The sequence below is a fragment of the Portunus trituberculatus genome, chromosome 27, assembly GCF_017591435.1.
Source record: "Portunus trituberculatus isolate SZX2019 chromosome 27, ASM1759143v1, whole genome shotgun sequence".
In the NCBI taxonomy this organism is placed as follows: domain Eukaryota; kingdom Metazoa; phylum Arthropoda; class Malacostraca; order Decapoda; family Portunidae; genus Portunus; species Portunus trituberculatus.
In genome coordinates this window covers 14,902,402-14,927,401 of record NC_059281.1, presented here as the reverse complement: position 1 = coordinate 14,927,401, position 25,000 = coordinate 14,902,402, and the positions used below count along the sequence as shown (strand labels likewise).

The 25,000-nt window shown below is 43.7% G+C and overlaps 3 protein-coding genes and 2 long non-coding RNA genes across 11 annotated transcripts in view; 2 read left to right on the top strand and 3 right to left on the bottom strand.

The window, feature by feature from the left end:
- Nucleotides 1-4,621, top strand: part of LOC123509525 (actin-related protein 2/3 complex subunit 3-like) — a 19,233-nt gene extending 14,612 nt beyond the window's left edge. The window contains exons 2-5 of one of the 2 annotated variants that reach the window (XM_045263877.1): nt 1,945-2,054; nt 2,281-2,457; nt 3,052-3,247; nt 3,861-4,621. In XM_045263877.1, the coding sequence (XP_045119812.1) occupies nt 2,049-2,054; nt 2,281-2,457; nt 3,052-3,247; nt 3,861-4,018 (537 nt within the window). In that variant the 5' untranslated portion in view covers nt 1,945-2,048 and the 3' untranslated portion in view covers nt 4,019-4,621. Of the gene's footprint in view, nt 1-1,930; nt 2,055-2,280; nt 2,458-3,051; nt 3,248-3,860 lie in introns of both variants that reach the window. The other variant, XM_045263876.1, reaches the window with a different exon arrangement.
- A 206-nt stretch (nt 4,622-4,827) lies between these two features.
- On the bottom strand, nt 4,828-7,646 carry LOC123509524 (probable protein arginine N-methyltransferase 6.1). Its single transcript, XM_045263875.1, is given in 5 exon segments — nt 4,828-5,281; nt 5,284-6,114; nt 6,297-6,411; nt 7,153-7,367; nt 7,539-7,646. Coding segments are annotated over 4 exon segments (1,302 nt in total). The 5' UTR covers nt 7,246-7,367; nt 7,539-7,646; the 3' UTR covers nt 4,828-5,018.
- A 6,521-nt stretch (nt 7,647-14,167) lies between these two features.
- On the top strand, nt 14,168-16,944 carry LOC123509551. 2 transcript variants are annotated; one of them, XR_006676218.1, is made up of 4 exons: nt 14,168-14,228; nt 14,484-14,601; nt 15,010-15,138; nt 15,344-16,944. It is a non-coding gene; the product is annotated as an uncharacterized LOC123509551 (long non-coding RNA). The 2 variants fall into 2 exon arrangements; XR_006676217.1 differs by having other exon boundaries at nt 15,338-16,944.
- Nucleotides 16,945-18,025: 1,081 nt separating this feature from the next.
- Nucleotides 18,026-19,570, bottom strand: LOC123509657. Its single transcript, XR_006676257.1, has 2 exons — nt 19,271-19,570; nt 18,026-18,719 (listed from the first exon to the last, which is right to left on the bottom strand). It is a non-coding gene; the product is annotated as an uncharacterized LOC123509657 (long non-coding RNA).
- Nucleotides 19,571-19,845: 275 nt separating this feature from the next.
- The window catches only part of LOC123509656, a 7,843-nt gene continuing 2,688 nt past the window's right edge, over nt 19,846-25,000 (bottom strand). Inside the window, exons 2-3 of one of the 5 annotated variants that reach the window (XM_045264107.1) lie at nt 23,339-23,955; nt 19,846-19,906 (exon numbers count right to left, since the gene is read on the bottom strand). In XM_045264107.1, coding sequence (XP_045120042.1) covers nt 23,381-23,863 — 483 coding nt within the window. In that variant the 5' untranslated portion in view covers nt 23,864-23,955 and the 3' untranslated portion in view covers nt 19,846-19,906; nt 23,339-23,380. Of the gene's footprint in view, nt 19,907-22,054; nt 23,956-24,698; nt 24,897-25,000 lie in introns of those variants that run through there. The other 4 variants (XM_045264105.1, XM_045264108.1, XM_045264104.1 and 1 more) reach the window with 4 other exon arrangements.

Sequence of the window (25,000 nt, the reverse complement as noted above, 5' to 3'; positions counted from 1 at the left end):
GTATGTATGTCTCAATCACCACGAACTATTCACAGCATTAATAGCCAACTTGTTTGATGTCAAAAGTAATTAACGTTCTAAAGAGAGAGAGAGAGAGAGAGAGAGAGAGAGAGAGAGAGAGAGAGAGAGAGAGAGAGAGTGAGAGTGAGTGAAGGTGGGCGGTGCAATACGTGACTCAGGTGTGAGGACAGACAGTGTTCACCTGCCTTTCTCTTGTTCTAGGAAATTATTTTTGGTTTCCTCGTCTTCTTGTTTCCTTTCATGTATTTGTCTTCCATTTAGCATTTTCTTTATAATACTTCTTGCTATCCTTTTCTCACTCCTCCTCCTCCTCCTCCTCCTCCTCCTCCTCCTCCTCCTCCTCCTCCTCCCATCTTCCCTGACACGTGATGGTCGTTAATTGAAGTGTTATGGTTTCCTCTCACCCTTAATGCCTCCCTCTCCCTTTCTTCCTTCTTCATTGTTCTCTCTCCTTCTCTCTCTCTCTCTCTCTCTCTCTCTCTCTCTCTCTCTCTCTCTCTCTCTCTCTCTCTCATCTCTAAGTACGAGGACAAATTAGATTCCCTCTTTCATTATTTACTTACCCGTTGATGTAGTAGTAGTAGTAGTGGTAGTAGTAGTAGTAGTAGTAGTAGTAGTAGTAGTAGTAGTAGTAGTAGTAGTAGTAGTTATACCTCCCTTCTATGATACGTATGTGTTTGTGCTGACAACAGTGGATGCATACTGAGACACACACACACACACACACACACACACACACACACACACACACACACACACACACACACACACACACACACACACACACACACACACACACACACACACACATCTGTATTTTTTCTCTCCCCGCCCTCTCTTCTCTTTCTATGTTCCCCCTCCCTCTCCCTCCTCTCCCGCTCCTCCCCTCCCTCCCCTCCCCTCCCTCCTCTCCTCCCATGAAACATCCTCGCAGGTGTCTGTATGTGTGTGTGTGTGTGTGTGTGTGTGTGTGTGTGTGTGTGTGTGTGTGTGTGTGTGTGGTTTGAATTACAACGTCAATGAAAACCTATATTTTGCTGTCTAACTTCCATTACGAGAAGAAAAGATATATTATTCTCTCTCTCTCTCTCTCTCTCTCTCTCTCTCTCTCTCTCTCTCTCTATCTATCTATCTATCTATCTATCTATCTATCTATCTATCTATCTATCTATCTATCTATCTATCTATCTATCTGTCTGTCTGTCTGTCTGTCTGTCTGTCTGTCTGTCTGTCTGTCTGTCTGCCTGTCTGTCTATTTATCTATCTATATCTGTCTATCTATCTGTCTATCTATCTGTCTGTCTCTATCTATCTATCTATCTATCTATCTGTGTCTGTCTGTCTGTCTGTCTGTCTGTCTGTCTGTCTGTCTGTCTGTCTGTCTGTCTCTCTCTCTCTCTCTCTCTCTCTCTCTCTCTCTCTGTGGTAATCTATGATAAAGGAGACCGCCATTAATGAACACATCCAGCCTCCGTCACATCAAGAACCCTTCATACTCTTTTCTTATTGTTTCCCTTTAAATTACTTCATTTTCTCTGGAGCAGTGGTGGTGGTGGTGGTGGTGGTGGTGGTGGTGGTGCATCTTCTGACTCAACATTCGCGCTTCCAGGAACTCTTTACCTCTTATGCCCTTGACTTTTTTTATATACTTTCACTTCATTGCTCACGTCTTTTCTAATTTAAAAATAATTATTTGCTGGAATTGAATAAGTATACCAGTTTTTTTTCAGATTTCTAGGATAAAAAAAATTCAGGGTTTAGTTTATTTATTTAGTTTTTACATCATGAATTAGCAGTGAAATTGGTGAACTTAATTAATCTAGATATAATGTAATTTGAACCTTACATTATATAAACACATTGTACTGAAATATTATCGTTTTGTATATCCATTGGGCGTTATTTAAAGGTGTTTTCCCCAAGTGTGAAGGTGCACGCCCTCACCTCGCGGATGTAAACACTGATAACCGCCCAGACCGAGACCCAGACACAGGACAGCTGCAGGGGAGGGCCTATCTACTATAAAAATGCCTGTAAGTACTCCATTCATTACCCTGCATGCCATACGACCTTAGGATGTGAATTTGTAGTAGTGTATGTGTGTGTGTGGCAAGAAAGTGGTGTGAGAATGGGTGTTCTTGTCACAGTGAGGGTTGAAGGGCGGTGTCGCGAGAATGAGGGACAGTAAGCTGAGTGTGTTCCTGTGTAATGGTGTGCTGTGGTGGTGTGGTGAGTCTTGTGTGTCCCTTCCCCCTGCAGGCGTACCACTGTAACATGCCGCACCCTGGCACCGTGGTGGGCAACATGGCCATGCTGCCGCTGCGGACCAAGTACCGCGGCCCCGCCCCTCTCATGGCCGGAGAGGGCATTGACGTGGTGGACGAGGCGCTGCAGTACTTCAAGGCTAACGTGTTCTTCCGCACCTACGAGGTCAAGGTGAGTCCAGCTGGCCTGCTGTGTGTCCTGCTCATGTGTGGCACGGCCGGCTCGTTAGGTTAGGTAGATGGCCAAGTTGTGGCCATTATTGTTACTGAGCAGCCTTTAGGGAAATTATTTGGACTGACATTTTGAGACTGGCTATCTTATGGCAAAAATATGAATAAAAAAGTAAATTATGAGGTTCAGATTAAATAATGGAATTAATCTAATCTTGAGATGGAAATGCAAAACATTTTTCAGTATGTATTATGTTATGATGTTCTTTGCCTGTGCCATGGAGATCATTAGGTATGCAATCAGCACCAAGTGAATATCTTGACATCCGTATTCAGAAACGCTTTGTTCTCTCACAGTGACTATTTCCAAATGCTCTAATTGAAGATACTCATGTTTTTAAGAGTATTTTTATGGTTCTGGTGATGAATTAGCAAAATTTCTAGTTGATCATAAGGAGAAACTATCTTGAAAGCTCTGCTAGTTATATCTGTGGCCTTGGAAAACTTGTGGTGAGAGAGCAAAACATTTCTGAATATGACGATTAGTGTCTTCATCCCACCCTCACCAAGCATTCTTCATTGTCTTTGTGGACAGGGTGAGTGTGACCGCACGCTGATCTATATCACTCTGTACATCACCGAGTGCCTCAAGAAGCTGGCCAAGTGCAAGGACAAGAACACCGGCTCCAATGAGATGTACTCTCTCGCTGTGTCCAAGTTCCCCATCCCCGGCGACCCAACCTTCCCCCTCAACGCCGTCTATGGCAAGCCCAAGAACGACGCCGACCTGGGTAAGTCACTCCTCAACACTGCCTGGGTGGTGAGTCGTGTTGTGTCTCCTCCACCATTGTTGGCAGTTGTCTGTCAAGGTTTGTCTTGATAAAGATGTGCTGGGCCCATTTCTTCTCTTTTTATGTAAGAGGGGAAAGCTGGCCAAGGACAACATAAAGGATAAAAGGCCCACTTAGTTGCCAGTCCACTTGCAGGTCTAAGAGAGTTAGCCAAAAGAAAGGGACAAATGTTTTGAAACCTCCCTCTTTAATGAAGTCAAGTCATGTGAAATTGGGAATATTGAAACAGGTAGGGAGTTCCAGAGTTTACCAGAGGAAGGTATCAATGGCTGAGAGTACTGGTTAACTCTTGCATTAGGGAGATGAACAAAATAGGGGTTAGAGGAAAAAGTCTTGTGCAGCAAGGCCATAGAAAGAGGGGAGGCATGCAGTTAGCAAGATCAGTAGAGCAATTATCCTGAAAATAGTAATAGAAGATAGCAAGAGATGCAACATTTTGTCAGTGAGAAAGAGGCTGAAGACAATCAGAGGAGAGGAGTTGATAAAATGAAATATTTTTAATTCCATTCTGTTTAATAAAGCTATGTGAGTGGAACCCCTGCATACATTGCAGAGTTGATGCAGCAGTACCTCCAGCAGCTGCGGCAGGAGACAGGCCTCAGGGTGTGTGAGCGCGTCTTCAACACCCCTGACGGCAAGCCCTCCAAGTGGTGGCTGTGCTTCACCAAGAAGAAGTTCATGGATAAGTCTCTGTTGGCCCCCAGTGCATAGTGTCACCACTGCCCCCTCCCCCCCACTACCACTCCCACAGTGTCTGGTTCTTTACTGGTGATTGTTATATTCAGTGTTTAAACCATTCCACACTAGGAAGAAGTAGGTGGGAAATATCACATCAGTTCCTGGTGTTATGTGTGTGAATGTGTCCTGTTACTGAGAATGCTTGACTTGTAAGGCTGTGCAGTGGCTGGCTCTGCATCCTGTCCCAGCCTTAGTCACCACTGGAGGGAGGGAGTAGAGCCTCAGCTGATTGGGTTATAGCAAGTAGAGAGAGTGGTCTGCTACCCCTCAGTCAAGTGTGGAGTTGAGTGCGGTGTGTGTTAGAAAGGCTGTCGCGTGCCACAAAGGAAGGGTTAATTGTACAGTTGAACCCCGAGGAACATCTGTGTGATTCATGATCTGTGGATACAATTAAGTCTTATTGCTTTTTTAGGCAGAATGAATGCTGACTTTACTTTTAGTCCCATGTTCGTGAATGTCAGAGTAACTTCGTTATTTTTAAGGCATTCATAGTTAACTAACAATTGATTGTTTTATATTGTGTGGGAATGTTATTCTTTGTGTATCAGAGTAATTAAAATGATCATTATACTTTAACTGCTCATGTCATCTGCATCCTGCATCTGCCTTACTAAATTGGTTTCAGTATTAGTGTGCCGTCAGTAAATTTTTAGGACTGCATACTATTTCTTAATCCATGTGTGGCTGTAATGCTTTATTTCTGATATTCTTTGCCCTATTGCCTTATATTGGCAATGAACAGTCTTGTGGCTCACTGTACTCCCATCTCATGAAATACAAAATGCAGAAATAATTTATTGACCAGATACACAGTAACAAATACACCAGCACACATTACAAAAAGTTTTATTTAACATCGTATTGCACAACAAAGAAGCAAACAATTAATGAAGCAGAGTTAATAGTCTGCACCAGAAAGCTTTAGTTACTTCATGTCAACTTTTAAAACAACAGGAACATTACAGAACTGTTTCTATGTGCAGTCAATGATATCATTGCCATCCTCATCCTGCTCCATCATCTTGGCAATGATGGCACAGCGGGGTGTTGGGCAGCCACAGGGCATGGGGTGCTCCACCTCCTCAGGGTCCAGCATCTCCACTGTCATGGTGTAGTGGCGGGTGTTCTCCTCACTCTGTGCAAACACCAGCTTCCACCCCACCACCTCATCCTTCTCCACCAGGTTGGCAAAGTCTGGCTGAATGGTATTGTCACAGGTCTCCATGTTCTGTGTGGGGAACCGTTGTGCACTTGTGTCTTACCATTACTTGTGACGGGGGAGGTACATGCACTGTCTATACTAGCATTGAGGTTTTCTTGGCACAGTAATGCTGGTTGTTCTGAGGTTTGGCCAGCGCCATAGCCAAGCACCACCACCGTCTGCTTCCAGTGTGTGGCAGTGCTCATGGGAGAGGTGGAGAGAGTGATGAGGGCACCCACTTCCTGCCCGTCCTCATCGTACTCTCTGCCATCAAAGTCACACTCGAACCAGAGACACAGTCCCTGGTATGTGCCAGGCTGGTTAATTCCCACAAAAGTTGTCTCGGCAAAGAGCTTCACCTCTTCCTCCGTCACCCAGCGCAGGTTGAATTTCTTGACACAGGTTGGTTCTGCTAACAGGTCGTCTTCCTTGATGAGACACACTTCTGGCTTGATCATTTTTGACTTGAGTGCATAGTTCTTCACGGCAGTCATGTTGAAATCATAAACGTCATCCCAGAAGTTGATCTGCTCCCGGTAGAGTGTCTGTAAGGAGCACGGGCAGGCGTAGATCCTTGCCTCTGAAGGGAAGATGGTGCCATCCTCAGACAGAAACTGATCCCTTGCTGAGATAACCGAGTTCAGCATGGACTCGTGGAGCAGATAGAAGCCCATCCACTCTGACACTATGACATCCACTTTCTCATCACCTGGGAGAGTGATGTCCTCCACCCTAGCATGGTGGACCTGTATCACGTCCCTGAAGCCGTTGTCCTCCGCTACTTTCTCAATGATGGCTGCCATTCCACTGGCCTCCACAGCATGCACGCGCCTGGCCCCTGCAGCAGCCAGGAACAGCGACAGAATGCCTGAAACAAAACATGGTACAGTAATTAAATTTTGTTTCACAACTCAAAATAGACAGTTCAGGAAAATTTTCTCTAGTATTTAGCCTCTTCATACAAGTTCTGCATATCTTTCTATCACATTTAACACTATAATGGACAAGTTTTTAAGGTGTAGCCTGACCGAGATAGAAGCCTTGACTCACCAGTCCCGGCGCCGACATCCATGGCAACCTTCCCCTCAAACAGGTGCTTGTTTTTTCTGATGGCCGCGGCATATGCTTGTGTCCGTGGGGCATCACTCACCATCAGGCGGTGGATCTGACCAAAGAAATGTTCAGTTTATGTCATGGAAGGAAATAAAACAGGTAGGCATACAATGGTAACAGCAGTCAATAACGGTGGACTTCAGGCTGCTCAGCTGAAGGCTACTATTTGCAGGCTTTTCTTTTTTTCTTCCAATTTTTTTTTCAAGTTTAAGGTAGCTTTCTGTATGCCTGAAGGCCAGTTACACCTTGAGGTCTGGACATGCTACAACAATAGAAACTGGTCACCATAATTAAAACATACAGAAAGATGGCTTCAGGAAAAAAAAAAAAAAAAAGTAAAAAGCCTGCAAATCAATACAAATTTAGGGGATGCCGTGGTACAGTGGAACCATGTGCTTTGTGGTCCGCGGGGTCTCCAAGCGCACAGGTTTGAATCCTGTCCACGGTCCGAGTGTAGGTTGGGCTTCCTCACTTGGGGGAACGGTTTCCTAGCGGGTGGGCCTTGAGATAGGAGGTACCCCAAAAAGTATCCCCTTTAGCCCAGAAATTCCTGTGAAAAGCTCACAGTGTAAATAAAAAAAAAAAAAATATTCCCTTAACTAGTTCATTACATATAAATAGGCCCTTTTTGACGTAAGCAATGTACACATGTACTGATAAGCTTTGAACATTTTAAACTACTGAGGAATAAAGAACACCGATTAACCATCTACAAACACTGGAAGAAAACCACAAATACTTGAATTAACCACCAACTTCTCCCCATCCTCGCCTCTCCCTCCGGCAGAATCACCTCCACATCCTCGTAACTAGCGAAGTACTCCTCGTTGGTCGTCTCGGCAAGCCCCGGTGAGCCCCTGCGGCCACCCTCACCCCCAGAGGTCATGATGGGATGCAGCTGCTGTGTCCTTTAGTGCTGGAGATGCTGTTTTTGCTCTAGCCGGCGCTGTGAGGTACGTGGCTAGTCTTGTAATAATCTAGTGTTCCTCAGGTGTGCTTTCTTCAATCCTGTGAAGGGGAAAAGTAATTTACCAATGCTTGAATCTGTACATGCTCTGAACTCTCGTAAATAAACTAAGCAGAAATACTCGTGTTTTAGGTATACAAGGGATGCTTCAATTTCTACCATCTTTTCTTGTTTGTACAAGGGTAAAATCTGTGTAGTTTTTAAATTATTACCGAAAGTTTTGAGTTGACTGAGGTACCGTTCTGAGTGAGTCGTGGCGCCGCGTGAGTTTGTTTACATGTAGTGACAGAGCCTGGCGCTGCCGAGGGGGGACTAGTCTATATGGTTTTGAAACCCTTCTGCGCTGCACATTGACTACGCTTAAAAGATTCTTGTTGAACGCCTGTAAGGCTTTTAAGAACGTTTTCAAGATTCTTATGGACGATTGACAATGTATGTATTCTTTTCATTATTAACACGAGAAACACTCTTGAGAACCAAGAAAACTTGAAGGAACTATTAATATGCTTTCCGTAGATGCGGGAGGCCTAGGTAAGTTCGTGTAGCACACAACATTCAGTTAGTAATGTGTGTCTGATCAAGTTCTTGAATCTGTTCCCTGATCGGCCTTGTTTTGTTTTAAAGTCAAGGACGGACAAAAATTAACAAATATAGTGATAACAGAACTAATGTATAGACGGTCTATCATACCGAGCCGATTAACAATGTGTGTTGATAGTTTGTAGTGTTAAACTTTACTACATCTTGTTATTAACGTATTTGAAAATCGTCTGAGTGATTGTATAGCCTTTACCTTCCCCAGGAAATTTACCCGTTCCCCACAGATCGTGCGAACACGAGGTACGTGGAGTTTAAATCATAGATGTGGAATTTTCCAGTCTTGGTGAGGCTTATGGCAACACTCAAGAAGAATTATTGTACTTCTCATGTAAAGTATATCAGAGGATCTTCAACAATTAATGTAGGACATACATACTAAATTAGTTAATCGCTCAAAAGGCCCTCTGATATACTCATAAAAGAAATACAATAATTCTTCTTCTGTGTATGGCCATTAGCATTACCGAGAGTGCAAATTCCAAACCTTATGATTCAAATTCCACTTAGTGTTCGAACCATATATATAAACTTTGTTCTGTAGGGGAAGAGCAAAATCACAGGGGAAGATGTAGGCATATTTCCCTTCGATTTCTAATAATTCAGTAGCACAAAACATATATCGCGTCATGTACACTAATAAGGTCTCCAAATGTTGGATCAAACAAATAAACTGTGGAAACGAATCAGTATTTACGCTTCGAAGCCAAGATCAAAGTGCAGTAGCCTAGCCGATGAAGCAGTGACGTCAGGCAACAGCCACGGAGGACCGGAAAGGAGGACGCCATTCCGTGCCTTGTGTCCCCCCCCACCCTCCGCCAATATAGAATGTCTGTGTCACCCTTCTGCTGGACTCTGGAGGCTTCCCTGGTGTGTGGGAGGCGTGGTGCAGGGCTAGGCTGTGGATAAACGTGAAGATTAACAGTAAGGTAAGTATTATACTGCAAACTTATTCCTGGTAACGTAAGACCGACAGATCTGTGTGGGCTGTGGGCGGGCGTTCTAGGAGGAGGTAGTAGACACCTACCGAAACAATAACTTACTCCCAGTGAGATCTAATAGCACTAGTTCAGGAGGTGCTGTGAACCTTCCATTAAAGCTAGTTGTGATCTCGTTGAATGTTTCTCTTTGTGTCTCACAACTCAAGGGGGTAGTCACAGCCTACCCTCTAAAGACAGCTCTCCTTCTTCACACAAAACTACATGCACTTACCACACATACACCCTTCACTCAAAATGAAAATTTAAAAGAAAAATGGGACCCAAAATAAACAACGCCTCGGAGTCCCCTCTGGGAGGGACCAAAATGTCCCCAGGTCGGACACCTCTCCTGGTGAAGACCACAAATGCCTTGACACCTCCCTCAACTTTTTCTACATTAACTTCTGCAACATTCGCGGTCTTAGATCTAATTTTCAATCTGTGGAACACCACCTCTCCTCTACTAAACCTCATCTTCTTTTCCTCACCGAAACACAGCTGTCTGAGGCAACTGACAGTAGCCCTTCTCTGTTCCCTCCTACTTTCTCTATTCTCATTTTCATTCCAAAGCTGGATGTTGCGTCTATGTACGCAATGACTTAACTTGCTCTCGTGCCCACGCTCTTGAGTCTTCCGAATTTTCCACCATCTGGCTACGACTTAACAGTCACTCTCAAACTAAATTCATCTGTGCTGTTTATCTCTCCCTAACTCTTCTGACTATAGTAATTTCTTCGACTACTTAACTTCTAAAGTGGAGCACATTCTGTCCCTCTACCCTTTCGCTGAGATTTCCATTCTTGGAGATTTCAATGTTCACCACCAGCTTTGGCTTTCCTCTCCCTTCACTGACCACCCTGGTGAACTAGCCTTCAACTTTGCTATCCTCCATGACCTAGAGCAACTGGTGCAACACCCTACTCGTATTCCTGACCGTCTTGGAGACACGCCCAACATTCTTGATCTCTTCCTCACCTCTAACCCTTCTGCTTATGCTGTCACCCTTTCATCTCCGTTGGGCTCCTCCGATCACAATCTCATTTCTGTATCTTGTCCTATTTTTCCAATCCCTCCGCAGGATCCCCAAAGCGAAGGTGCCTCTGGCGTTTTGCCTCTGCCAGTTGGGGGACCTGAGGAGGTATTATGCTGATTTTCCTGGAATGATTATTGCTTCCGTGTCAGAGACCCATCTCTTTGTGCTGAACGCATAACAGAGGTGTTAGTATCTGGCATGGAGGCGTACATTCCTCATTCTTTTCTCAACCTAAACCTTCTAAACCTTGGTTTAACTCAGCCTGTTCTCGTGCTATACATGATAGAGAGGTTGCCCACAAAAGGTACTTGAGCCTTCCATCTCCTGAATCTCATGCACTTTATATCTCTGCCCGGAATCATGCCAAGTCTGTTCTTCAACTTGCCAAACACTCTTTCATAAATAGGAAATGTCAAAATCTTTCAAACTCAAACTCTCCTCGTGACTTCTGGCATCTAGCCAAAAACATCTCAAATAACTTCACTTCTTCATCTTTCCTCCTTTATTTCATCCTGATGGCACCACTGCCATCTCTTCTGTCTCTAAAGCTGAACTCTTTTCTCAAACCTTTGCTCACAACTCCACCTTGGACGATTCTGGGCTTGTCCTCCTCTCCTCCTCCCTCTGACTATTTCATGTCTACAATCAAAATTCTTCGTAATGATGTTTTCCATGCCCTTGCTGGCCTAAACCCTCGGAAGGCTTATGGACCTGATGGGGTCCCTCCTATTGTTCTCAAAAACTGTGCTTCTGTGCTTGCACCTTGCCTGGCCAAACTCTTCCAACTTTGTCTATCGACTTCTACCTTTCCTTCCTGCTGGAAGTTCGCCTACATTCAGCCTGTTCCTAAAAAGGGTGACCGTTCTAACCCCTCAAACTACCGTCCTATAGCTTTAATCTCTTGCTTGTCTAAAGTTTTGAATCTATCCTGAATAGGAAGATTCTCAAACATCTGTCACTTCACAATCTTCTGTCTGATCGCCAGTATGGCTTCCGTCAAGGTCGCTCTACTGGTGATCTTCTGGCTTTCCTTACTGAGTCTTGGTCATCCTCTTTTAGAGATTTCGGTGAAACTTTTGCTGTTGCGTTAGACATATCAAAAGCTTTTGATAGAGTCTGGCATAAAGCTTTGATTTCAAAACTGCCCTCTTACGGCTTCTATCCTTCTCTCTGCAACTTTATCTCATGTTTCCTTTCCGACCGCTCTATTGCTGCTGTGGTAGACGGCTACTGTTCTTCTAAACCTATTAATAGTGGTGTTCCTCAGGGTTCTGTCCTGTCACCCACTCTCTTTCTATTATTCATTAATGACCTTCTTAACCAAACTTCTTGCCCTATCCACTCCTACGCTGATGATACCACCCTACATCTTTCCACGTTCTTTCAGAGACGTCCAACCCTTCAGGAAATTAACAGATCACGCGGGAACGCCACGGGACGCCTGACTTCCGATCTTTCTAAAATTTCCGATTGGGGCAGAAAAAATCTAGTAGTTTTCAATGCCTCAAAACTCAATTCCTCCATCTATCAACTCGACACAACCTTCCAGACAACTATCCCTCTTCTTCAATGACACTCAACTGTCTCCTCTTCCACAATGAATATCCTCGGTCTGTCCTTTGCTCATAATCTTAACTGGAAACTTCACATCTCATCTCTTGCTAAAACAGCTTCTATGAAGTTAGGTGTTCTGAGGCGTCTCCGCCAGTTTTTCTCGCCCTCCAACTGCTTACTCTGTATAAGGGCCTTATCCGTCCCTGTATGGAGTACTCTTCGCATGTTTGGGGGTTCCAGTCACACAGCTTTGCTTGATAGGGTGGAATCGAAAGCTCTTCGTCTCATCAACTCCCTCCTCTGACTAACTGTCTTCAGTCTCTTTCTCACCGCCGAAATGTTGCATCCCTTTCTATATTTTATCGCTATTTTCATGGTAACTGTTCTACTGATCTTGCTAACTGCATGCCTCCCCTCCTCCTGCGGCCACGCTGCACAAGGCTTTCTTCTTCCTCTCATCCCTATTCTGTCCAACTCTCTAATGCAAGAGTTAACCAGTACGCTCAATCATTCATCCCTTTCACTGGTAAACTCTGGAACTCCCTCCCTGCATCTGTATTTCCAAATTCCTACAACTTGTCTTCTTTTAAGAGGGAGGTATCGAGGCATTTGCTCCCCTAATTCTGGCTGACGGTTTTGGCACTTTTTGTACTCTTTGGAGAGCCAGCGCTCAAGTGGGCTTTTTTCTAACTTTCTTTTTTTTGCCCTTGGCTGGCCCTCTTCCCTACGTAAAAAAAAAAAAAAAAAAAAAAAAATTCCGAACATTTAATTATGCAATCCCGACTGCTTAAAGGTAGTGGTGGATGTAATTCGGGTTGTCAAGGCCACGGTTCAGATTTACAAGGTCTTCTATCCGGTTGTCTTATTTTGGTCTGGGCCGCGCATATATGTCACTTGAGCCCCAGTCAACGTTCGCCTGTGGCTCGTGGACTTGAATTTGAATTTTCTTTCACCCCCTCACGGCCCATTTTTGTGGATGCGTGAGCTTACCATTCTGCCCTGTTACTACCTGTTATGGGGCCTAAAAACTAAATAGTAAGGCCCAAATCTCAGTTATTTGTGCCTTTGTGAAGAATAAGTCAAATCAAGAAATTGCCGCAGACCCGGTAGTAAACGCTACGATCCACGCTACACAACACACACCCACATTCTTTGATGGTGTGGGCTTGTTTTTCTTACTGTGGTCTAGGAAAATTAGTGTTTTTGGTATTACTGCAGAGTTTCACCACAATCAGCTACGTGTTTTTTACCCACCTCAAGAGATAGAGCTCCTGATTACGAGTAATTTGAACCCCATATATACTAGGTGCAACCTTTTTGAATGGCGACACAATTTTTTTTTTTTAATTTAAGCGTGTTTTGGTGTTTTGGTGATCAATTGTGACGATAGCCTCCCGCATCAAACCCTGCCGCACACTGATGCTGTCATGCGCTCGCGGCGGCTCGGCAGGCTCCGTGACATACCATTGTCACAGCATGCGCTTAATTGTTTACGCTAATTGGTTCTGTTCTTTGAAACTGAAGCGGCGGCCAATGGTAAAGAAAAAAAAAGCATAATTATTTCCACCAATCACGACGGCCCCTGAGGTTAGGTTAGATTAGGTTTAGTTAGGTTAGTTAGGTTAGCTTAGATTTAGTTAGGTTAGGTTAGATTAGGTTTAGTTAGGTTAGGTTGGGTTAGGTTTACATGATCATGGCTGCGATATCAGTGGAAGAAACGCTCCTCAGACTGTTATGATATCAAACTATAGTTGGATAGATAAAAGTGACCCGTAGTGCAGTCACAAGTCATTCAGAGATGGCCAATTTTTTTTTTTTATTTATTTATTTATTTTTTTTTTTTTGGTGGGAGCTGGAAATCTATCACAGGCTCCAGTACCAATGGTCAGGCATGTCCCTTAGTGGATTAACTTCTGTTTCTAAGGTTTTGCACACACTATATAGTTATAGTTATAGTCTTAGTTATAGTTATAGTCCGACACAAATATGAAGGCCGCTGAGGGGGTGAGACCTATCGGGGATTCCCCGGTTGCGGCGTCGCCAAACATCGCAACCCCAATTACAGGATTAACACTGAAGTGTGGAGAAACGCCCATCTCTCCCGCTCTCTCTCTCTCTCTCTCTCTCTCTCTCTCTCTCTGGCTTCTTACTACTTCCTCCTGTTTCTTATTACTATATAGTTCTCTCATGCACGTGTGTGTGTGTGTGTGTGTGTGTAATCCTGCTTGCGCGAGTCTTTCAACAGTTTACGTATTGGTTCTCCTGTGACGCGGCATACACACACACACACACACACACACACACACTCTCTCTCTCTAAAATAGACAAGTAGACATGCATCTTTTTTGTTGTTTTATTTTACTCTTTTCCACACCACCCATGAGGTAAGAGTTAAGGTGCGTTTTTTTTTTTTTTTTATAGAGGTTTTACCCTGTAGGCATAATCCTCTCTCAGCTATTTAATCAGACAGTTCTTCGTCAGAAGTGTCCTCCACATTGATAATAAAAGAATCCTCTAAGCAGAACTTGTTGACGTTGTAAATAATTAATTTCTCTTGACTATGAAGGTTGCGATGGCGAGTAGCGCGGACGAGATATTCACCTTCCATCCTGAGCGACAGGGAGGGGAGGAGAGACTCGATTTGACCTGGGAATTATCAGCGGTCAGGAAGGTTGACCTCACCCATGTCCAACCTTGAAAAGAAGCAACGCTGGAGAGCAGTGGTGCTACATTTTGTGGTATCTATACAAAATCATTGTCTTCATTACACTAAAACAATATTCAAAGCTCCCTATACATCCTTAGTACAAATTTAGAGAAATACACTTTACACGGTTCATTAAGATGTGTTAATAATGAGATCGAAACATGTGCTACGATGTTATGACGCCGCAGCCGGGGAATCCCAGTTAGGTCTCTCCCCTCAGCGGCCTTCATATTTGAGTCGGACTTTTTTTTTTTTTTTTATAGTCTAATATTTACATTTGTTCCAGACTCCAGATCCAGCGCCTTGGCCACAGCCGACATGCTTGACTACAAAATCCAGGTGTTGAAACCAGACCGGGCCAGTGTGCACACAGCTCACCCTGCTAACGTTCCTCAATCCTGCTGGTTGGTGAATGAATGAATACTTGACAGATCTCTCTCTCTCTCTCTCTCTCTCTCTCTCTCTCTCTCTCTCTCTGTGTACTGTGAAACAGTTCTTGAATTTTTTTTAGTAAAAAGATGAAATCGTTGAATTGTAAGATGTAGAGATTCTCAGTTTTCCTCTGAACTTTGTTTGTCAAAGATGAATGTGATCAATCCTTGCTTTATTGATTTCTTTATGGAGGCATCTCTGTCTGAGGAGGAAGGAGAGATGAGTGACTGACTTGTATTTATTTGTTAGGCATTGGTGATTGCAGTTTGTATGCGTTTGTGAGTGGTGGTGATTGTATGTGTAAGGAGGAATGAGTGGCTGAGTTGCACATGTTCCCTGGGTGTTGGTGAGTGCATTGAGGGTTTGCGTTTGCTTGACAGGACGTGCTGCACCGGTGGCGTAGCGTCGAGGGAAGTGCCTCTGTATCCCTGCCCAGCACTTCAATGAACACATGAAGGTGCTCCAGAGTTTCAAGAAGGGAGTGGCACACACACTTTGCTGCAGTCCAAGTAAGACAAACAAGTTGTCAAGTAGTAGTTTTTTTGACACTTGCAAATAGTGTGGCTTTGCTGGGCTGTGTTTTTTATATACCTTCCTGTACCACAAATGTGATTACAAGTGAGTAGATTTAACAATTTTTAGATTGATGAGATGACATGAAGGTAAATGATTGCTAAACATGAACTTTTGTTGACTCTTTTCTTTTAGTTGCAGGCTTTTGGAGGTCCAGCAGCACACTGCACACTACTTTCATAAACGTGTGTGTGCAGAGTGCAAGACAGAGAGGGGCAAGGATGGAGGATGCTTCAACATTCACAGCATCATTGGTTCATTCTTTCTTTTTTGTGGAAAATAGTGCACACAGTTTTAACCGAATGATTATATGTCATCATTCATAGTCATAGATTTCATGACTTAACATTGTGTTGACCTTTGTGCATCAGATCACTTCATTACATGTAAATGTATATTTAGTTACAAGGAGTAATGGTTTATGAAAAATTTTAAGTATAAAAAGTGAGTTATAAGAGATCTTGCATTATGAAGATTTTTTTAAAGTTAGCATGATTTAGTTGTGTCAGTCTTGACAGTCCAGATTGTACAGACATGAACCATTGTCCATTGCACTTCCTGCAGATGGAATTTCAGTCAGTACTACAAGGTGTGTGTGTGTGTGCACAGCTTTGTGGGCAAGAATGCCAGTCATTCCTTGATGTCAATATCTTTCATTTAAGGAACAAATGTGTGTAATTAGGTTTAGATACATTTTTAAATGAGAATATTTAGACATTAGATTGTAAGTGTCTTAACTTTCTAGAGCTTTGCTGTTACTGTTCTGTGGAAGATTTCAGGGGCCGTATTCTACAAATTACATAGCTAATGACATGATCGTAGTGAGACAAAATGGTGCATTTTAGACACAAGTCGCTCCATGTCAGGCTCTTACCTTGTGACTCGTCATAGTGCCAAAACAGGGTTCACCCTGTAATAGCGCCACCAACCACTGTCTTAAAACTTGGTGGGAACTTGGCTGTATGTACCATAGCATGATCCCTGAATTTTTATTGTTTATTAATGATAATACCCATAATGATGACTAAATAATGTCCTTCTTTGATCCAGTAATTTATCATCATAGATAATTGTTGAGAGGGGTATGATCAGTTTTCCCCAAACTCAAACAAACCTTGCCCCACATGGCCTGCATGTGTCATGTGTCAGGCTGTTGGCCGTAATCTTCTCCTGTTTGTCATGTTTCTTTTGTTTGGATGCCCAGTGTAACTATTCCCAAAGTAGTAATATGATGTCAAATTAATTTAAATTGTAGGATATTGTTGAGAAGCTATTTCTTTCTATACTACATATATAAAGTTGACAAATAATGAGCCTAAAGACCAACAGTAGAGTGATGGTCAGGCATTCAGTGAGACCTGAGGCTAACTGTGTAGAATGTGGCCCCAGAATGATGGTCTGTGTATTTTATGATTATGGTGCCAATGTATTGACAACATGCTGCCTGAGAGCAATGCCATTGTGAAATGCTTAAAAAATCATTTTACTGAGTTGATAGTCTCTCCTAGACTTTTGCAATGAAAGTGGTCTCAAAATACTTTTAGGACTTGTGGTTATTAACAAGCCTTGTGCAATGAAAATGCTCTCAAAATACTACTCTTACGTTCTTATATTCATTAATGTTTTATAAGACAAATGTATGGATAGCAATGATGAGGTAGACCTGTTCATACAAGGACTGCTGCCATGTATGTGCAGGTCTCATGGTCCCTCTTATAACGTCGCTCTTTTTTTTTTTTTTTTTTTTTCTCTAATACTTTTGAAATAATTTTGTAAAAGGAAAATACTCTGAGTAATTTATTCTTGAAAAAATTCTCTGTAGTTGAAAATTGCATAAATTAGTGAAAATGTAAAAAAATTGTCAAAATTGTATGAATTCTGCTATTTCACTGTAAAAATTATTTTAAACCAAGTTGAAAATTGTAAAAAAAATTCTGCTTCAAGTTGAAAATTGTAAGAAATTTTCCAGAGTAATTTGATACTTGAAAAAATTCTCTGTAGTTGAAAATTGCATAAATTTGTGAAAATGTAAAAAAAATTGTCAAAATTGTATGAATTCTGCTATTTCACTGTAAAAATTATTTTAAGCTTCAAGTTGAAAATTGTAAAAATTTCTGCTTGTAAAAAAATTTCTGCTTCAAGTTGAAATTTGTAAAAAATTTTCTAAGTTGAAAATTTTGGTAGAGTTTTCAGATTTTAAACAAAAAATTTTGTACAAATCTTGCTATTCCTCTGTAAAAAATATTCTAAGTTGAAAGTTTTGGTAGAGTTTTCACTTATAAAATGTGTTAATTAAATAAAAGGGAAGGGAGACTCTTCATTGTATTTTTAACCCAAATATACATGTGGTCTTTCTCCGGAGACTCTTCGGAGTATTTATGACTTAGCACAGTTTTTTGGGCAGTTTTGTGGGGATTTTTCAGCATTTTTGGCCATTTTTGTGCTATTTTCTCAATTTTTTGGCCATTTTTGCACTATTTTCTCACTTTACAGCTCTTTATGCATTTTGCTACCGTTGTAGCCAAGAGCAGGCCAACTGAGTAAGCTTATTTTTGTAGAATAATTTTCAGCTTTATTGGATTATTTGTTTCTTATTTGAAGCATTTTTCACTAACTGTATATAATAAACTATATATAATTTACAATATATATTTGTGGGACTGATAGGTTTAGTAAACACGTTAGACTACATTTAAGGTTATGGTATGGTTTGGCTTCCTATCATTTAGGTTTGAGTTTTAAGTAAGCACCAGATCAGGGGTTATGTGTTTCATAAGTATACACCCCAATAAAAATAAATAAAAGGAATTATCGAAAGTATTATTACTTTTTTAATTATGATTTATTATAAAATACTAACAATGTGGGTACACCACAGAACATGGAAGGAATAACATTACACTTTTTGTGAGTACATTTACATTAGATGGAAGGAAAGGAATAACATTACACTTTGTGAGTACATTTACATTAATTAGATGGAAGGAATAATAACATTACAAGTAATTGGCAACATTCATTAGTTAGGTTAGGTTAGATGGAAGGAATAACATTACACTTATGTGAGTACATTTACATTAGATGGAAGGAATAATATTACAGTGATTGGCAACATTTATTAGTTAGGTTAGGTTAGATGGAGATGCAGTCTGTCCTCCCTCCCTTGTCAGGGCACGGTTCAATTCCTGTTGAAGGTGCAGGAGGCAGTGACTTCCCTCCCTGGATGGCACCACGTGCTGCCAGGGCAGAGCTGGTGAGGCGTGGTCCAATTCCTCCATGGAAGGTGCAGCAAGATAAGTGTCCTTTCCTGGATGGCACCAGGTGTTGTCACGACAGCTGATGCGAGGCAGGATCCAATTCCTCCGTGGAGGGTGCAGAGAGGCAGCGTGTCCTTCCTCCCTGGTTGGCAACACTATCAGGAAGAATTGGGCGTCTTTCAGTGCAAAAAGAGCCAGGTTTCTGCCGTAGGTTTGGGGTTAGGACACTGATTTGGTTCTCCCTTCAGCAGTGGCAGGACCTGTAACAAATGGGATTTACCTTGACACTTTGATCATGAACAACCTAGTCCTCAAATGTAGTAGGCTAGCCTGCTAGGTGTGGTGTGGTGTGGTGTGGTGTAAGTGCGCCCTGTTAAATGTCTAGTGCATTCCATTTACCCACCACTACCGAACGCTTCAGGTAACATTATTTTACTCTGTAAAGTAGCAACAATACTCTATATTAGCAACGAACTCCGGAACTTGATCAACTAAACCTGAACACAACGAGATACTAAGGAAAATAATGGGAACCCACGAAAAACCCTAGACGTAGCTCATACAAAGGTTCGTGGCAAAGTTTGGCCTAGATCTGCGCCACCACTCAATGGTGAGAGGCAGATACACCAATAGACCAATAGACCCACTAAAGCACCTTGCAGTCTTTCTATCAATGGACACCCCAGCCTTGTCGCTGACACGCCCAGGGTCTCTGGACACGCCTACACCACGAAGTTCTGAGCACGTGGTGCGCTAAACAAAGATTTAACGAGGCGCCAACAGCAACACCTCTGTACACCATATAATATACCTTCCCGACCTACAACAACGCCTTGATCTTGATGCTACAAGTGGTCGGGATCGCTCCAGAGCCAGGCTTTTGGATCGGCAGCTCCTGTCGAGGAGAATAAGAGGCAAAAAAGGGGGGGCAAAAAATAAATAAAAGTATTCTGTTGACTAATCATCCCTACACCTTGCTCGCCGCATTCTCTCCAGATACTCCTTCACAGCCTCAATCATCCTTTCACTCGTCTCTCTACACAGTCCCAGCAGCAACACCATCCATTCCCTTTCCGTCTTCACTCTTTCATTCCTATTATGCCCTAATTCACTCAAAATCACTAGCGTCATCTCATGCCTGTCTCATACTTCTCACACTCCAGCATGACATGCTCCACCGTCTCGTCCTCCCCCATGTCACACACATGGCACACTTTGCTGCGGGACTCAGACCACCTGTAGTTCCTTGCATTCACATCCATACACTGTGCCTTCGCTCGGAAGAGATCACCACCCAGGCTTCCTTTTTCCTTGTACCATTCCTGAGTACTCTTTCATTCCATCTCATTCTTTCATATATTCACCTGTCTATCTCACTCCTCAATTTCCTTGATCTTGATACTACAGGCGACTCGGGATCACTCCTGGGCCTTTGGATCGGCAGCTCCTGTAGACAAAAAAAAAAAAAAAAAAAAAAAAAAAAAAAAAAAAAAAGGAAACCGGGTCCTTTGCTCTAACCGTCTGTACGCCACATTCTCTCCAGAAACTCCTTCATCGCCTCAATCATCCTTTCATTCGTTTCTCTACTCAGTCCCAGCAGCACCACCATCCACTCCCTTCCTGTCTTTTCCACTCTTTCGTTCCTATTATGCCCTAACTCAGTCAACACCACTTGCATCATCTCATACCTGTCTCTGCCATACTTCACACTCCAGCATCACATGCTCCACCGTCTCGTCCTCTCCCGAGTCACACACCTGGCACACTTTGCTGCAGGACTCAGACCACCTGTAACTCCTTGCATTCACATCCATACACTGTGCCCTAGCTCTGAAGAGATCACCACCCAGGCTTCCATCGTACCACCTCTCATACATCGGGGCCTCTTTCACCTTGTACCATTCCAGAGTAGTCTTTCGTTCCATCCCATTCCTCCACTCATTCAGTCCCATACTCTTCACATCTGTCTATCTCTCTTCCACTTCCTCGCATCCCATTTTGTTCCCACTCTGCCTCCTCTTGTCACGACCCATTCCAGCTCATTCTGATTCACCCCAGCCATTCTCACTGCCCACCCAACCTGTAGACCATTCCTGTCACTCGTACACCTTTTCCTCCATTTGCTTCCACTTTCACTCCACAGATACACCTTCCTTGCTCTTCTTGCATCATCCATTCTCTCAAGCCTAATCTTGTACCTAAGTGTCGCTTTTATAAGTCTTTCCCCTAAAAGAGCTCCATCCCATATCCCCCTCTTAAGGCTTCTACTGCCGTGTACCTCGGTGCATTCAGTGCCAGCCTACCTACTCTACACTGCCCCACTTCTAACTTGTCAATTTCACTCTCGTTCCATGCAATCACATCCATACCATACATTATACTGGGGACAGCCACACTCTTCCACACTTCTCTCAGCACGTCATACTTACTTGCTCTCATCCTTGCCGCGCTTCCTAAACGGCCCACCCACTGGTTCACCAAGCTTATTTTTTCATTCTTTGACTTTTCACACCCATTCGGACTCATCCACATCCCTAAGTACTTGTATTCTTGTGCCTGCTTCAACTCATTCTCTCCCAACCTCCATGCTGCATTACATTCATCCTCCGACCTATTCACAATCATCACCTTACTCTTCTCACTACTAAACCTAACTCCAAAATCTCTTCCATACCCATCAACCACATCCAGCAGACTTTGCAGCTCCTCTGCTGACTCACTCATAACCACTACGTCATCTGCATAAAGAAGCACACCTATCTTATCATTCCCCACACTCACTCCTGCATTCATCCTTCTCATTCTTGCTGCTAACTCCTCTGTGTACAGGCTGAAAAGGGTTGGTGACAAAATACATCCTTGCCTAACTCCTCTCTCACTCCTCACCCAGTCTGTTTCTATATCTCCTAAACTGTACTTAGCTCTGGTATCAACATACATGCTACGCACTATGTTGACTATCTTGGCACTCAACCCAATCTTTTCTAGGACTCTACCTAGCATTTCTCTATTCACCCTATCATAAGCTTTCTCTATATCCAGGAAACCCAAATACAATTTACCTCCATCCCTCTTTTTTCTCAATCATTTCATTCACCACAAACATGTTATCCTCAGCTCTCCTGTCCGCACGGAAACCATTCTGCTCCTCACCTAATACTCCAGCTCTTTCAATCCACTTACACAATCTGGCATTCAACACCGCACTGAACACTTTGCCTACTGTATTGACTAACGCGATCGGCCTGTAATTTTTCAACTCATTCTTACTCTTGTGTCCGCCCTTATGCAGCAGGGTCACCCTGCACTCATTCCACATTCTTGGCACTCTCTCCTCCCACACCTGGTTAAAAAGCTCAGTCATCCTGTCAATCACATCACCACCTCCATTCTTATACAGCTCATATGGTATTTCGTCCGGCCCTGCTGCCTTCCCATTCTTCTGCCTTTTCACACACTTCTCCACCTCCTCCCTGCTGATCCTTTCATCCAGTTCATCTGCATTCCTTCTCTCCAGGATCACACATCCTTCTCTCGCACCAAACACCTCACCTACACCACCCACTTCTTCCCAGAACTGTCTGATTGCCTCTCATTCCTTCCTTCCTTCTCTGTTACAACTTCACCATTCACCTTCAAACTCTCCACTCCAACACTGTCTGCCATATTCTCACCTCTCAAGAACTTGTACCATTCACGGCCACCTTCCATGCCTTTCTCTCAAAGATTCAATCACACTCCTTTCATACTTTACTTTGGCCTTCACTATCATTCGCTTTGTTATTCTCTGCTGCTTTACATACATTTCCCATGCATTCTGGTACTCATTCTCTACCTCATCACTTTCATGCCTCTTTCCTCAGCCACCTACACTGTCTACTTCTCCTCTTTCGCTCCTTTCTAGCCTCTGATTTCATCATTCCACCATGGTTTACGTACTTTCTTCTTCCTACTCTCACATACCCTATCTTGCTCTCTGCAGCACTCCGCATATCCTCTACCAGTCTCTCATTTCACGTGCTCACATCATGTATACCTCCATCATCCCAGCTTCTTGCACTCAGGTCCACCTGGAAGTTTTCTCACCCTACATCTCTCGGTCTCCACTTTCTCTTCTTACTCGCCACTTTCACTTCTTTCCTACCATGCAACAGGCACTCCACAACCAGCATATTGTGATCAGACACAATATCCACCATACCATCCTCATCTATCCACATGTGTGACAATTTCACGCATTCTTCCATTCACCAACACAGTCTATCGCTGACTCCTGCTCCCTTGCACTCCAAGTCACACGTCCCTCAGCGAAGGTTACATTCAGATTCTCTAACTCCATTTCATCCACAAAATCCCCAAGCATCTCACCATTCCTGTTCACACGTTCTCCCAGAATTCCTACATGTGCATTCATATCACCCATCACCAGCACTCTCTCCCCTCCATGTTCTCTCACAACTCTCTTCAGTATGTCATACTTCCTCCTGTTCTCCCTCTCAGCTCTTTCACCCATGACAGTCATGTACACCACCACCAGAACCATCTTCTCCACTCTGCCCCGACCATCTGTGCACTCCACTCTCACTGCCAACACATCCTCACTGCTCTCACACGTTCCCACACCAAGCTCCTCTACTTTCAGTCCACTTTCTTTCCTATAGAGAAAGGCTACGCCTCCTCCCTGTGTCTCCTGAGTCTTACGTCCCTTCCCAATCATAGCAAACTCACATCCTTCCATTTGTACCTCACCTCTCAGGTGCGTCTCTGTAAGCCCGACTATGTCGAACTTCCATTCCTGGAGCTCCCTGGAAATATCCTCAAACTTACCCACACCCCATCCTCTCACATTCATGCATCCAATCCTCACACTCTCACTTGCCTGGCTGGTGTCTTCTTCCTGGCGTGCTTTTGTCGTCTCCCGTCACTGGTCCATCGGCTGCAGCGACCTCGCCCTCACCCACTCACACAGCCGTCGACCCATCCTGGCAGTCCCTGCGTCGTTCAGGTGCACGCCGTCCTTCTCATACAAGCTGAACCGGTCTACCACGCCGTCCATGTCGATGAAGCTCACCTTGCCTTTTTTCTCCTTCATCCACTCTATCTTCATTTCCAGCAGCTCCTCTTGCAGTCTTCTGTTGGTGGATCTTCTCAGACGCTCGTAGAACGGGCCTTCCCTGGGTCTCTGCATGACACCCACGACGGCCACACTCATGCCCTTGCCTTCCACACTCCTCACGGCATCCACAACATTCCTCACCGTCTCATCTTCAACATATTCTAGGCCGTTTCCACCTCCTTGGATGATCAGCATCCCGTCCTCCATGCTGGCTGCTTCTTCCTCTACTTTCTTCCTGATGTCCGTGATCTTGGCACCACTCAGGCTGGTGCAGCCACTCCCTCTCATCCTGCACTTGCACTACCAACATGTAAATCTTGATCTTGATGTTACAGGTGACACAGGATTGCTCCCGAGTCAGGCCTTTGTAACGGCCACTCCTGTAAGGAAAAAAAAAAAAAAAAAATGACAAGCAGAAAATTACCCAGATTTACCTTATTGATTCACACATCTAGCACGCCACATTTTCTCCAGGAATTCCTTATTGGCTTCAATCATCCTGTCATTCGTGTCTCCACACAGTCCCAGCAGCAACACCATCCATTCCCTTCCTGTCATCTCCACTCTGGCATTCCCCATTCCCTCAGCACCACTTGCATCATTTCATTCCTGTTTCTGGCATACTTCCCACTCCAGCACCACATGTTCCACCGTCTCATCCTCTCCCATGTCACATTTGGCACACCTTCCTGCGGGACTCAGACCACCTGTAATTCCTTGCATTCACACCCATACACTGTGCCCTCGCTCGGAAGAGGTCACCACCCAGGCTTCCCTCGTACCACTTTTCATACATCGGACCCTCTTTCTCTGCACCACTCCAAAGTACTCTTTTGTTCCATCTTATTCTTCCATTCACTCAATCCCAAATGTTTCACTACTTTGTCAATCTCACTCTTCCACTTTCTTACATCCCACTCTCTGCCTTCCCCATTTCCAATAACCATGCTCCAGTCACTCTCAACATGCCTCCCCTCAATCCGCTGAAAAGCCCAACTAGTTTCCAAACCACTCCTTACTGCCATATTGACACTTCTTCCCCCACCTGCTACTCCTAACATTCCATAGAAACCCCTTTCTCACTAGTCTTGCATTGTCCATTCGCTCTAATCTAGCCTTGTACCTCAACGTTGACTATTATTAAGCCACGTCCACACGGTCGAGCTATGGCTGGCAGGCTGTGCCTGACAAGGCAAAGTCTGCAGACTATGCCCGCGTAAGGTATCCACACGGCTGTCCGTGGTGGTTGGAGGGCAGTCGGACGCCAGCAGGAGTTGAGCGAGTGGTTCAGTACGGTACGATCACCATGGTGCGCGCCATACTTCGAAAGATGATAGCACTCACTATTATATCCCTTATTGCTGCAGCACGTTTGTCACTATTTCTGTAATTAAAACACCTTACATTCCACAGACATTCATGTGA